Source organism: Dermacentor albipictus, chromosome 2, assembly GCF_038994185.2.
Source record: "Dermacentor albipictus isolate Rhodes 1998 colony chromosome 2, USDA_Dalb.pri_finalv2, whole genome shotgun sequence".
Taxonomy (NCBI): Eukaryota; Metazoa; Arthropoda; class Arachnida; order Ixodida; family Ixodidae; genus Dermacentor; species Dermacentor albipictus.
Genome location: NC_091822.1, coordinates 142,851,730 through 142,866,681, shown reverse-complemented (window position 1 = coordinate 142,866,681; position 14,952 = coordinate 142,851,730). Strand labels below are relative to the sequence as shown.

The 14,952-nt window shown below is 47.0% G+C and overlaps 1 protein-coding gene across 1 annotated transcript in view; it reads right to left on the bottom strand.

Moving 5' to 3' along the window:
• Nucleotides 1-538: 538 nt before the first annotated feature.
• LOC135904619 (2',3'-cyclic-nucleotide 3'-phosphodiesterase-like) overlaps nt 539-14,952 on the bottom strand; it is a 30,152-nt gene continuing 15,738 nt past the window's right edge. Inside the window, exons 3-8 of the mRNA XM_065435468.2 lie at nt 14,710-14,866; nt 10,637-10,808; nt 8,033-8,145; nt 6,937-7,303; nt 4,362-4,638; nt 539-903 (exon numbers count right to left, since the gene is read on the bottom strand). Of these exons, the coding sequence (XP_065291540.2) occupies nt 819-903; nt 4,362-4,638; nt 6,937-7,303; nt 8,033-8,145; nt 10,637-10,808; nt 14,710-14,866 (1,171 nt within the window). The 3' untranslated portion in view covers nt 539-818. The remainder of the gene's footprint in view (nt 904-4,361; nt 4,639-6,936; nt 7,304-8,032; nt 8,146-10,636; nt 10,809-14,709; nt 14,867-14,952) is intronic.

The window sequence follows — 14,952 nt, the reverse complement described above, 5'->3', positions numbered from 1 at the left end:
TTTTTTCAGTCATAACTGTAATGGATGCAAATGCGGAATGCACGGGAGAAAATATACGCAGAACACCAACTAATTAATGTTTTTGTTTAATACACTGCTAAAAAAAAAGGCGCAGTGCATATGGAGATCACACAACTATTAGGCGCTAAGAAGTATCGGTCACTCAAAATAGAGAGGTTAATTGCAAAAACGCAACCTTTTCAATAGATTCACGTGCCTGAGACTGAGTACTGCATCGCAAAAGTTCCGACAAGACTCGTTCGGTACACAGCCCCTTTATTTGTATCTCGAAAATCCGCAATAATATGTGTGCCCCATAGATATTTTTCTTTTCAAGATAGAAATGCCGATTCTTTGTAGATTTTTGTCTTAAGGTTTAGCGCATACCCTGGCTCACCACGGCGGCACATGGCCAACCGCACTGTGCTTTGCAAAATATGCGATCCGTTGTCGGCGTCATAACTTCCGTCCTCGAAGATGTTTCTCACAAACGCTGCAGTACAGCGACAGAGTACTAGCAACTGGGCGCAGACGAAAATTATACATAAAAAAACAAAAGCACACTTTATTTGGCACATACGGTTGAAACAAAAATGAACGAAGAACTGGCCGGGTCGCCAATGCGAGGAAGAAAGAAGAAAAGTGCAGTGAAGGCACGAAGGTTATGGAATTGCACGCTGATAGCGGAACGGAACGTCCTTAACACTGGACGCGATTGACTGTTGCACCCCGGTGCCACGGTGTCCCTCCAGGTAGCATTCATTTTTTTTTTCGTCACGGTTTCGGCATGCCTTCGCCGCCCGGTGCTGGACACGTGCTCAGTAGTAACGTGCGTAGCCGCCCCGCCTTCGGGGTCTCCCGCCAACCGGGTTCCTCGCCAGTGACCACGTGTTCCGGCTCAGCCTGCGATGCGTTCGAAAGAGAGAGAGAAAAAAAAGTTGACAGTCACTTTAGCATACGCTGAAGGCGATGTAGGCTAAAGCCTGCGCGCTCACAAGACATTTACTAAATCACTTGACATTCGCATTCGAATGCGTACCTTACCGTGCCATCTGATTTTTACCAGCAAAGGCTCGCGGGTTCGACTGCCTTAATAGTAACGGCGCGACTATCTCCTCCAGAGACGGCGAAGAAGGAGACGGCTCACGTGTTGGTAGTGCGAGAAAGGAAAAACACGCTGCCGCTCCCGAGGTCCCGCTGCACCATGGCTGGCCGGTCTAAATAAAGCGCGGTGAAGTCGGCTACCTCTTCGCGTCGCCTCCCACAAACTCTGGCTTAATTAATTGTTGCTTAATTAACTTATCCTTAATTAACATCAAAGGTCGTGGGTTGGTCTCCCTTCAATTTTGCTGCCATAACACTGGAAGGTCAACTTTTCGATAACGCCGGACATCGGATTCTTCAACCCATAAGCCACTAAAGGCTTTCGCCTTAATAACCAAGCCTGCATGCACGACGTTCGTCAAAAGAAACGTAGCCACCTCAGCTTCTAGCTGAGTGCCGATTACGTCGCGTCTTTCCTTACGCGTGAAAATTCCTGGAACTATACGTATAGCTGAGGTGAAGCCAGACGTTTCACGGAATACCACCTAGTCAGACAAACACATTGTTGAAAAAGTGGGTCACTGACGAAGCCTAAGCAATGCCTTCTTGGCATTTAAGGTTCCACAAGGAACCCTTGTTCACAATGTGGCAGGTGTAACGGGGAACTTGTCATATACGTTTTAGTATGTGTGTAAGCGAATTAGCATATAGGTGTTTGTGTAAAACGTTAGGAAGCTTTCGTTTTGACTTGGTTAGAATTGCCCCTTCCTTCAATAAAAGATCTAAAGGTACATGAAGGACGAGAGTTCGCTTCTGTCTCCAGGGCTTTATAGCAGTGTGAATGCATCGAGAGCCCTGTATCTAAATCTGAGGAAAAGTGGCTCAATTTAGCGAGATTTTAGTGCTAATAATAAGAACCTTGGCTTTTTTTAGTGCCTTTTTTGTGCTTTCCTTTACGTAATTTTAGTGACCTTTTTATAGCAACGTAAATATCCAGTATATTGCCAAAGTGAAATTAATCGAGAGACTTTGTCCTGACCCCATTTGGCGCTACTTCTATATACACACGTGTCGTAGTGGTAATTAGTGAGCCGTCTGGGATGCGTCAAAGCTGCTTTCCTGAGTGAAGTACAGTCTTGAGATCTGATAGCGTTTTAGATAATTGAGCGTATTTGTCTTTTTCCACGTCCAGACCGCTGACTTGCAATCGCAGGCCATTTAAACCTATGTTGTAAGAAATAATGGAATCGTCGAAGAATTAAAAGAGAAAAACAAAGGCAAAATTCCAAGTAAATCACCATCATTTAGCGACCTTTCGCTAAATATGGGGAAAGAAGTGTTACCAACACTGATCCTAAGGTAGACTATTATAAGTAACAGCCTAAAATACGGCGGCCAAAACGCTCTTCCGGTTCTGCAGCTGCCTCCGGTTCCTTCAGAGCGAGGCCTTCGGGATCCCTATCTGTCACTCGAAGAGAGCCGTCGCAGAGTCATATGGATTTTAACGACGCCTATTCTGGACACCGTCAAATTCCGTCACATTGACGAATTCTGCAACGATGGCGTTTTGAACCAAACGGAGAGGCCGTGGCAGCCCTCCAAGCCAATTACAGCAGACGAGATGGCGATTTAGACATCATCAGCATCAGCCTGGTTACGCCCACTGCAGGGCAAAGGCCTCTCCCATACTTCTCCAACTACCCCGGTCATGTACTAATTGTGGCCATGTCGTCCCTGCAGACTTCTTAATCTCATCCACCCACCTAACTTTCTGCCGCCCCCTGCTACGCTTCCCTTCCCTTGGAATCCAGTCCGTAACTCTTAATGTTACGGACTGGATTCCAAGGGAAGGGAAGCGGTGGTGTAGAGGGAGAACACCCGCCTCGCGAGCAAGAGGTCCGTGGTTCGAATCCCGGTGCCGACAATTTTCCACCGGATTAAAAAAAAATCCGCGTGTTGATAAAATTGCATAAACAGGCCTTGAGTATGGCCTGATCCCGGTGACCAGAACCGGTAACGCACTCCCTCACCAGAGCAGGATTGGCCACCCTGGTGCAGTACTTGGCCACAACCTCCTATATGAATACAACAATTTCGACAACGTACGTTCAATGTCCACAACAGCACCTCGGAGTCAGCGGCGGTCAGCCGCGCTTGGGCTTCGTTTGTTTAGACAAACCGTGCACAGTATTCGTCAAAATAGCGAGCAACGTTTGGGCATTATCACCGACGTTGATCGTGCGGCTCCACGACCACTTCCTCCCGTCCCCCATAACCTTCTCGTCAAATAAGCGATACGCTTGCTCTTAAACAAAGACTCATAGTAGAAGCAAAACGAGAAGATGTTAACGCTGACACGGTCTTCGCCCTCTTCACTGTTCTCAACATTGAACAATTATCTTTGCCAACGAGCTACTGAAAATACAGCGACGTGTATCATTCCTGAACTCTACCCCCCCGCCCCCCCCGGCTAAGAAAAAAGCGAGTCAGTTAATTTTTGTTCTGTTTTTTTTTTAGCCCGCACGAAATGTGATGGCAGCGCAGCCACATCCTCGTTATGCGGCGCTGTGCACCTTGCCTTCTGGTTATCAAAAAAATTCGTAGTGGTTCAATGCTGTAACCTGCAAGTGAAATGTCACAAGCGGCGGCCCAGAGCGTGTTATACAGTAGTAGTACCGTCGGGTGTCATGCATCACGTGATAACTTAGCAGTACTATCTTCAGAAGCGCATTCAGATGCCGAAAGTGTAACAGTCCGTAGGTAAGGCGCCGCCCTTAGAATTTAGTTTGACTCTGACTTATGCTCCATTAGTTATGAACAGTGCATATCCTTAACTATAAGGACGCGCCATGTTGCACCCATGTGCGAGTAAAAAAAAGAAAAAAAAACGGACGTCCAAGACCGTTAATGCAGAGAAGCTAACTCTGACACGCGCTTTCGGGCTTCCCTGGCCATCGGCCAAGTAGCCTGGACACGTTCAACGCGGTTTATATATAGCTCCCGTTAGATTTACATCGGGCGTAGCGCCCATCGTCCAGAGGCCGGGCAAGAAAACCTCACTCGTGAGACCTGTCTGGAGCTTTCGTGGTAAGCAACTCTTATCAAAGCTGCAGAAAATGCACGCTGGATAAGGGCACACCTCAGTGCTTGTGTGTTGTCAAATGAAGTATCTCTCTCTCTCTCTCCCTCCCACGCCGAAGTATTTTGGGCGGTTCGAAGAAAAGATCTGCACACAATATCTGTATCTGCGGAAACACGCTCACGACTAAATCATCTCGCCACAGTGACGGCCGAGAGAGTTAGAAGACGAAACTTACGTGGTCGTGTGTGGCTGGTAGTAGCCCGTGAAGACGACGTCCAGCTCCACAGTCTTGTCGTCAACCAGGAGGCAGCAGGCCTCGTCCGCAGTCTCCGTAGCCGCGTAGACGTGAACGCCTCCGACCTTCTTCGCGGCTCCCTCCGCCGTCGGTGTAGCCCAGGCGCGCAGCTTCGAAGCCAGCAGAGCCCACGGGGCGCCGACGGCTCGACTGTAGCTGTACTGAGTTCCTTCCACCGAGCCCAGGGGCATGATGGTGATCCTCGACGGCTGCGTGCCTTTAAAGGTGACGTGTTAAGCGGTGTTGCCTTTATATCGCATTCATAATGTCACTGTGTGGGAAGGGAGGGATGGTTGAGTAGGTGGACATGCACACCAAAGAAGTGCTGCCAAACATTTTTCGAAGGTTTAATCAAGCAATAGAAGCCAACAGATAATGAATCCAAGGAAATCACCGGAGAAGTGATTCGTAGTTTTTAATTGATAATCTAAAGGGAAATGAAAGCGGAAAAATAAAGAACTTGCCGACGATGGGAGTCGAACGCCATACCATCGCAGTACACGCGCGATGAACTACCGATTGCGCTACGGTGGCGGCTGTTACAACGTTCATCATCTTGGGTATTTATGGTTGTGTAACCCGCGAAAGTGTTCGCCAGAGTGACTCAGGACATCGCGGCGGATATGGACCATTCTTTTTACCGATGGCACCGCGTAGTAGGTGAACTTTATGAGAGGGCAGCTGACTGAGAAACCCTGGTATGCTATCTGAAGGCATCAAACCCGCCGTAATCGAGACCCTCGTTATGAAATGAATGAGATAGTTTCTACATTTCAATTTGAAACTATGAATAGCATCCCATATAGATTCATTAGGTTCATTACCTGTTGGCTTCCTATACACGCACCACACGCACCATAAATGACTGGAATTCATTAACCGTATTTAGCCTACCCCATTGAATCTAACCTATCCATTCTTTTTACAATCTTTCCATGCTGCTATATCGTATACTTCCCTGCTATATTACTGTGTTGATATAGATATATATATGCATATATATATATATATATATATATATATATATATATATATATATATATCGTTACTATATTCCCATATAGTAACGATATATTAGCATATATATATGCTAATATATCGTTACTATATTATCTCATTCTTTTGTTGCTGCGATTTTGCCTTTGTTTAGCTGTGCCCTTCTTGCCTGGACCTAACCATGGTCTGCAGTATGTACATAATAAATAAAATTCGATGCACTTTAAAGGATTCCAAGTTGTCAAATTTATTCCGGGGCCCTTCATTATGGCCTCTCCCTTATGACCCACTGTGCGATTTAAAGACGATAGACGCCACAACTTAACTTTCTTTCTCTTTTTTTTCCCTTGTTTTCTTTTTCACTGGACCGACCAAATATAATGTAACTTCATGTAGAACGAAATGTAAGAACACTCCAAAACAAACGACGTCTTTCTGATACAATGACACTCGCCGTTACGATCACTGAGAGACAATTCTGTTTCGAAGAGCTGCTTACAGTAAAACATTAAAATATATTTCACTAAGAACGCAACTTTGTGTTTTTGCGTTGAAAAAAAGAGGAAAATTTTACTAATGGGCAGTTTTTAAGCTAGCAACAGAAAATCACCTCGAACTCGAACAAAGCACAAGCACGTCACCAAAGCGCAATTCACTCGCGCAATGCGCGAGAACAATGCAGTGAACGCAGCACAGAGGCGCCAGTCGTGAACCAACGATGTGATTTTGGGAAGTTACCGCAAGCAAAACACGAGACTTTCTTCAAGCCTCGTGTTTTGCTTGCGGTAACTTCCCAAAATCCTGACTCACTAACTGGCCTACACCACACTCAACGATAAGAAGTTAGTTTGTGAAGCAGCTATGAAATTAAAGAAGCAGTCTTCACGTGAGCGACACTTTGGGATTATTGTAACAAAGTCAAGGCAAGAAAGAGTGCATGTGTAATAGAAGCTGAAGATGTCAGCCCTGCTAAATGTAGAGCTTGCTACTTTAGATGGTCTTTGAGATGACATTAAGAGGAAAAGAATACAAGAGTTAAAGAATAAAAAAAAATAATAACAAAATCCAGTCAAGCCCAACTGACAACAAAAGTTTTAAAAATTTCTTTACAAGACCTGACGGTTGCAAGTATAACAGCAGGGCCTTCGTGGCTGGGATTACGCCTCTCCCCTCCTTTGTCCCAAGTCCCCGAAAAATCCCTAGACTGCATATATTTGCCCCCATATGTCAAAGAAAGTCTTTGTATGCTGTTCACTGTACGGTAAAAGTCCCCAAAAAATCCCTAGACTGCATATATTTGCCCCCATATGTCAAAGAAAGCCTTTGTTTGCTGCTCACTGTACGGTGACAGTGACGCAGAACGTGTTAAATATCATCCGGTAGTTTGTATTCGTTGCACAGGGATGAACCGGGTTGTCAGATCCTAAACAAAATGTTATTGGTGTAGGCTACACCAAGTTTCAAGCGATGAATGACGCCCTCGACGTGCTTGACGAAGTGAAAAAAAAAACAAACTTACCTTTGAACTCAATCCTGTCCTTAGAACAGCGCAAAGCATCTTCCTCGGCCTCCTCGCTGCAATTTTCCGGTGCGAACTTGGCGAGATCAACGATGCAGGCGACATCCTCCCAGTTGTAAGGGCTGAGACTGAGACACATGCGCTGCGTCAGCGCATTCACCTCCTCTTCCTCGGCTCCGCCCGCTCCGCCGCCTCCACCCGCTTCGCCGGCTGCACTGGCTCCACCGGCTCCGCCATGGCCGCCATCGTGTCCCTTGACGAGCGACGCCTGCTCTTCGGTGAGCTCCGCCACGGCGAACACGAAGCCTCGAGTGACGGCGTAGCCGAACACGCGAACAGTGTCGCTCCGCCCGTAGGCTGCTTTCACCTGCGAGCGTGCGTTGACGAATTGCAACACGCGGTCAGGTCTAGGCCGTAGCGCTCTCAGCCGTTCACAGACCGACAGCCCTTGCAATGAAACGGGGATCGAGAGAAGTGAGAGGAGCTATAGTTATTGCATTGGTGTGTCTGTCACACTATGCTCGACAAAACGGCAATGTAGGGCCCATCCATGCGCGAAGTTGAGTCACCGATTGCGCAGGCTTTTGTTCTGTACGCTGTGTTGGTCAAGCCAGGGCATGGCTCTGTTCATTAGAGGGCCCCTCGTAATTCTTGGGCATGGCAAACAAAAAACGCGCGGAGCGTAGGCCACACAGTCACAATCTCGTCGACCACGTATACGATGTTCTTTTTCAATTTTTTTTCTCCCGATTCCCGTGGTCCGAAAGTGTTTTCTCTTTCTTTTTTTTTCGGTAATGTGTCCATATCGCGGGAAACAGACTGCAGCTTTCTTTAGCATTCTCAGTAAAAAAAAAATCATTTCGAGGTAAAAACATCATTTCAAGGCAAAATCACACGTGGGGTTCTTAAGGCAGTTCCGGCGGGATAAAAACAAAGAGTAAAGTATACGGAAAAGAAAAAGAAGGAACTGTCTAGGACGGTGAGCCGTCGCCCTCAATAGTGACAGGTCGCGTGGAGACGTGATTGGAATCCCAACTGCGGGCGGCTTCGTGGTCACACAATCGGGAGTTGTGGGAGCTTCCGAAAAGAACCGTACCTTATCGCTGTTGCAGTAATCGCCCTCCGCTGTGATTCGCCCAAAGACGCACACCCTCGCCAGGCAGAATGGAAACACGTGACTGCTGGCGACGTCTTTTGGGGCCAGAGTGGCTGATTTGGAAAAAGCAGCGAACAAAAAGAAAAAAAAGAGCAGCGCACAGCAGATAATTCTACTACAAACAAGCAAGAACAAACTCGAGAATAAATGAGACGATAAGAATAAACGAACATAACCGTCAACGAAACAAATGAAACGAACGAAATATCGGGAAGCAAGTGCGCCCTACAGCTGAAGTCCCTCCCTGCTTTCTCATTTCTTGGAGACACAGCCTCAACTGACAAGCTCTAGCGTATTTGCATCAGCACCGTCAACTTTGCCTCAGCTGTATGTCATCGTATAATTTCTCGTCTGTCGCCTCCCCCTCTTTGTTTCCCCCATATCCTTCGACTTTAGGTTCATGGGTAGCATCATCTGCATTTTATTAAGTTTCTCTCTTCAAGCGATGTGCACAAACGCAGACACTGTACAAAACGAAATAAAGAACATGTAGAGGACATTAAGTCTGGCGCCTCCAGTAATTGTGTGGAAAGTAAGGAGCACAGCAGAATTACTGCAGACAATTAAAGGAGGGGGAGGGGCTCGGGGCCGACTCCGACTTCCCTATTCAAATACATGTAAAACACGGAAATGCTTTTATGAGACGACGGTTGGATTGTATGGAATGAAATATACTGCATATGATAGAGAAAGTTCAATTCTTGTGAATGTAGTCAGCAAAATTTCGGGCCCGCAAGTGTTCACAAAAAGTGCCAGAAACCGGGAAGCTAAAAATAAAGATTTGATGCCCGAGGTTTATAAATCAGTAACTCTGTATCGAAAAATCTGAAGCACGCTTAAGCTTCGCCTTTAGGAGCGGAACGCGATAGCATTCAAAGATCCCCGAGTACTTCTGACGCTTCCCGGCAACCGCAGCGTATGTGAGCGTAATGTTTCCCGGGAAACGCTGGCGGCGAACGCTATGCACGAAGGCGAGCTTTGCGGTTCTTTTTTTGATGGTGTGCAAAGAACCGAAGTGGCCGCGCCGCTCCTACCAAGAAAGACCTTAAACGGCAGCTGGAAAACGATATCGCACTAAAAGGGGTTTTTGTTTCAGTTTCAGCGTAACAGAACTATGTTTTCTCGTATATTAAAATTACAATCCGACGCTGTCATGTCTGTAGGTTGTGTGCAAGTCGTGCTTTACGATTTTTCTGACGCATCTTACTTTGAGAAATTCAATCATTTCAGTAACTTCCTTGCGCTACGCGTAGGGCCAGCGTGGTTGGGTATGCGTGGCCCGGAATAATTAGACCCGAAACGACGGTCGACGCGGGACCCCGGACCCCGGCGGAACATGTTCTGCTACACGGGGCCCTTAACGCTCTCGCGTTAAAACAGATACCGCAGTTGTGCAAACTGCAGCCGTTCGTGCATCTATAGCAGACAAATGTGATACACGGACTTACAGTTTTAAGTGAAACTTAAAATGCTGACGGAGGTTTAGCAAAAGTCTTACTCACAAATTAGCGGTATATGTCAGAGTGGTGTATAATACATCAATTTTGTCCCCTCTAAATGTATTATTAGGTGCAGCTGACGAAACTGTGGCATCGTTTTTAATTGCGGAGTTACAGAGTTGTAGATTTCATACTTGTGGTTTCTTTTTCTTTGAATTTTCAAGATTTTAAATAAATATATATGTGACATAAACTGAAAACCCACGTCCAACGTTCAGTGGACTTTCATTTTGAATGCAGCAACAAACCTGATCAAAATCGGCTCGGAGGTCGCCGAGAAAAAACAATTTCTGCATACCCGTGTATTTAGATAGGAATTTGAAGAGAAAAATGCGGCTGAGCACCCGTGTATGGCTCTAAATTCTGAGCGTTCTGCGCTGCCGTAAAACAGCGTGGTTGCGCGAGTCCTCAAACGCGGACGGGAAGTCGCATACGTCCCAGCAACAGCATGTCGAGACATCGCCGACTTCCGTTCGGCCGACCAAGGCAGGAAAATCGGCTCGGGGCATTCGCCTGTCTCGGGGCTACGAGTTTCCTCACGAGCTGCACCCGCCGGAAGAACTTTGCGAAAACATTGCACACGTGACCGTCGCGAGCGATCACACTTGCTTCGGGAAAATCGTGAGCAAGCCGTGGTTCGCAACTACATAAGCGGAGGCAGGCCGGTAAGCTCACAATAAAAAAAAATGAGGCTGGAGAAACGTATCTTTGGGGCTTTCCTGAGCCAGCGTGACAATGCATACTTACATAGCTGTGCTCATACAATACGTTGCATCGTTGGTGGCATCTTGTGCGACACAAATCTTCCCTAAAAAAATGACAACAAAGAGCTAATGTATTAAAATTACGTTGTTGCTCGCGCACTCACGCCAGGAGAGCTAGATTCGCATAGTCCGTTGTTGCAATAGCGTTGTAAATGAGCCTCACGAGATGTCGCTACCGGCGTTTCTGACAGCGTCTATACGTCGCCGGTATTACGTAGACTGCCGCGTGTATATACGAGGAGAGTCAACCCCCCCACCCCCTCTTTTTTTATGTCACTTACGGTCTTCCTCGTGCAGCATCTTCCTGAGCTGCCGGAATCGAAGCAGCAGCCGCGCCGCGTCCTTCGGTCTCGGTGACCAACCCGTGGCGAAGGGGTACACCTCTTCCCATTGCCTCACTCGGTTGGTGATGTACGGCTCGCCCAGACCCTTGTTGTTCGTCGCCGTAAGAACCTGCGTGCGGAGAACAACCAAACTTCAGTTAGCCTGCGCATGCTGTAGGAGGAGAGCTATTACGAAAACTCTGGAATTTACTTCGCGCATGCGGTGACCGCCCCGCATTGCGCGGGGCTGGGCGGAGAAGCTACGCACGCAGGAGCCTCGTATAGGAAACGACGCGTACTCGTTGGGGCTCACTTCAAGACTCTAAAGGTTTGTTTTAAAGGAGATGAAGGCTGCGCCAAAGCCTACACGTTTACGAAAGCAAAGATAACACAAAGAAAGCACACGAGGCAAGTCCTTCTTCGCATCTGCGTGAAGTATCGGGCTTCGGTTCTGTCGCAGGCGCCGGTAGCATCTCCTGCCAAAGGTAACGGAATGCCTCTATTAAAACATTGCGGCGTCGTGTTGGGGATCTGGCAGATGCGCCGGCGGGCAGAGGAGCCCCTTTCGTCGATTCGTGTTTCTCATTAGTAAAGACCGCAAATTCAGGCAAAACGCCTATTTTTTTCCTGGAGTCCGTTTCGAGCCTATTTAACATATATGCCCGAACTAAGGGAAAGGAAACGTTTTAATCGAATATTTATTGTGCCTAGGAGTGCCTATATCGAGGTTCTCTCTTATAATTGTTTCAGCGCCTGAAAACGTGTTTTTTTTTTTCGTGTTTGTCGAGTACACGTCTTGCTTAAATAAGCTGTTGATCTGGAGGAAAACTAGAAGCAATTAATGCGGCTATATAAACTACAATATGCGCATGGCACGCTAATCATGTTTGTTTCTTTCGCGTTTTTAGGTCTTTATTGACGGTCCTGGGAGGCTCCGATAACTCCCTGAAAAGGGGGCATTGGGGCCTCTCAGGACCATCAATAATGTTCCTTGTCTGTCCGTCCGTCGCGTTTTTAGCACCTTTCTGCAAACAAAAAGAAATTGCAAGTAAATCTGTCAACTTTCGGGCTCATAATACTCCGACAAGATTTCAAATAACCTCGCCAAACTTTACGAAGAAAAATTAAAGCTCGTTCGCCGGAGGGTGCCCTTGGAAGGTCTCCGTCGCTTGGTGTCGGCAGCAGTGCAGCACTGCTGTTACATAAGCGAGGCCAGAGTGTTACCCAGCAAGACAAAGCCAGGCTAGGCTAGCGCTGCAGCCACTACAGCCTACGCGTCAGTTTCGTTGGCACTTATGTTCTTAACGGCAGCTGTCGCAAGTCTGCCGAGCAATGCCGAAGAAAAAGAGGCCGAAAAGTGTCCTCGTCCGGCAATGTACCAGTGGCTGGCAGTGCTACTCCGTCGATGGAGAAACGGTATTTTACCAACCGCGTGGAAAGCAGGTGAGAATACAGTTGAAAGATGAACAGTAAGTTTGCGTTTGACATCAGCTATCTGAGACATGCACAGACATAAAAGCCTCCGCCAATGCTTATACGCTACTACCAATTCGAATAACCCATGAACCTGCGCAAGTAACGTGCATTTTGTGGACATTTCACGGGCACTCGGATTCATCGTTTAGCTAATTTTACATCCGCATCCGTTAACTCGCTTGCAACGGGAAATGTGCGGCGCATTCTGGGCCGGATACAGGTATGAGTATCCTGATTTCAACATGCACGCTTGGGCTCACGCTGCCGGCCAATTTCGCCATTTTCTCAGCGTTTGTCAAGGGCCGCGCGGTACACAAATACAAGCGCAAGTGCACCAAGAAAGTTCCACGTAGCCAACGCACTTGCCCAGCGCAATTCGACCTTTTCTTCTCTCGGGTACCACGTGAAAAAGAAGTGCCATCTGGAGCAGCACGAGAAAACAACGTTGCATCAAGCCAACGCTCTGCGCAACCAGCCGTCAACGTCGAGACAGTCATTCTTGTCTGAAACTTTCGCTCAACAATAGAGGAGTGAATACAGCGCAGACTTATGCCATGCATTAGTCGCTGCTAACACACCTTGGGCGAAGAACGAAAACAAGACATTAAAGCATTTTCTTTTTTTGCAAAAATACTGCAAGCAGTACCTGAGACCAATGTACGAGGAGACGTTAGAAAAAAATGAGAAGAGAACTCGATGAGTAGTACATATGGATTTCAGTGGAAGAGACAATAGATGCGACCGGATGACTATTTGGACATTTTGTAGTTGGAAAGCTGAGTGCAGAACAGAAAACAACACCTTTCTTAGTATGCTCGAAGCAACTAGGAAAACAAAAACGAGCAGTCATACCATCACCTACTTTGTGAACTCGTCCTTGACGGCACTGAACCCCTCCGCAGCCTACGACGACCGAGTACCGCTGCTCTACACAGATGCAGCAGCTTACATGCACAAGGCTGCTGCACTTCTCAAGGTCTTTTATCCAGAATCATAGCACGCAGGTCACTTGTCTTGCCCATGGGATTCATCGGGCTTGTGAAGAGCTGAGAAAGTCATTCAGTTCTGTTAACGAACATCTGCAGGCAAGGCACTGTTCCCTAAGGCACCTTCGCGCGTTCGTCCCTTTAAAGAGCAGTTACCGGATGTACCTCTTCCACCAGAGCCTGCTGTGACCCGCTGGGGAACTTGGCTAAACGCAGTGGACAACTATAACAAACACTTCGCTGGTGTTAAGGCTGTTATTAACAGCTTTGCATCAGACGAGAGCGTCGCCGTGAGAAGGGCCCAGACGGTTCTACACCGCGTATACTTGAACCTGATTTGGCATATTGGTGTGCTCATTTGACTTTCCTAGCAGAAAGCATACAGAAACTTGAAGGTTCGGGCGCCGCTCTGACTCGCAGTGGTGAGCTAATTTTGGAAGTCCAGGAAAGTTTCGCCGCCGTCCCCAATGTGCCTATTGCTGACAGGGTTATCTCGAAGCTAAAATCTATCTTCGACAGAAATTCCGGATTTTCTGTGCTAAAAGAAGTGTACAAGGTTCTGAGCGGTGAACAGGCCAACATTCCAGATGCAATTAGAGCATCCAACGTTCCGCACTACACGTACGCTCCGCGTACTTCAGTGGTCGTTGAGCGTTTTTTTTTTCCGCATACAAACAAATACTGACTGGAAAAAGGCACAACTTCAAGCCCGAAAACCTTGAGATGGTACTGGTTTGTTATGGCTTTCATAGCCTTTCTGACAGTGTCGAATCAGCTTGCACGTAAATCTCTTCAGATAGTGATTATTGTTCAACTTCCTTTCATGAAGAAAATAAAGTTAACTTTCCCAAAACACAGGATTTGCCTGCTGTTTTCATTAGGAGTCGAAGATTTGTCGCTGAACACGCTGCTCAAGTAATTATGAATTGAGCCTATACATGCCTAAACGATAGTATTTAACGCCTATATATGCCTAAATCACAATTTTCAAGGCCCATTATGGGCTCCTACAACCTCGTTTTTTTTTTGTGCCTGAACTTCCAGTCATTACTCATTAGTGTCCCTATAAACTCGTAATGTTACGCGCAATGGCAACAAAAGTTAGAGAGAGTGAAAGAAAAAGGAGTTTGCTCACAAGGGTAAACTGAACTACGCATGACGTAGTGATGCATGCACGCATGCCTGCAGAAATTTTCGCAGCAGAGGATCCGCGAAACAAAAGCTTTCTCGCAGCCGACACGTCAGCACCAGAATGAAACAGTTCTGTGAACATTTCCCTGTGGGAACACTAACACTGCACCCATAGGGGATTCAGAGTGTGTCCTAGCCGCAAAGATATGCCTTTGTACGGGACTTCCATGCTCCAATAACTTCTGAACTTCGATGGTCGCTTGCGCAAAAGAATCAGGACCCGCGTTCACAAGAACCTCTTACGCTATAATTGTTCGTAAAAGGAAATTTCAGCCAATCGTGATGCTGAATAGATTATTAGCGAAGGCGGCCGGCCAATGGCAATAAACGTCCTTACGTACGCAAAGCTTTGCAACTTAGCGCAGGTATGACATTTACCTTGGGATCCAGGACGAAATGATGCGGCATGTCGACAAGAATGACGGTGTAGCCGTACCTAGAGGCCAGCACCAGAAACTTGGCGATCTCCCACACCATGACATTCGTGTTCCTGTTTATTATCATGGGCACGTCATTCTTCATGAAACCCTCGATTCTGAAATTAGAAATCAAGAAAAATATGTCGCAGTTTCGCCCGAAAGGCAAAGTATTGACTGCGATAGCAAATTTTTAGACATCTAC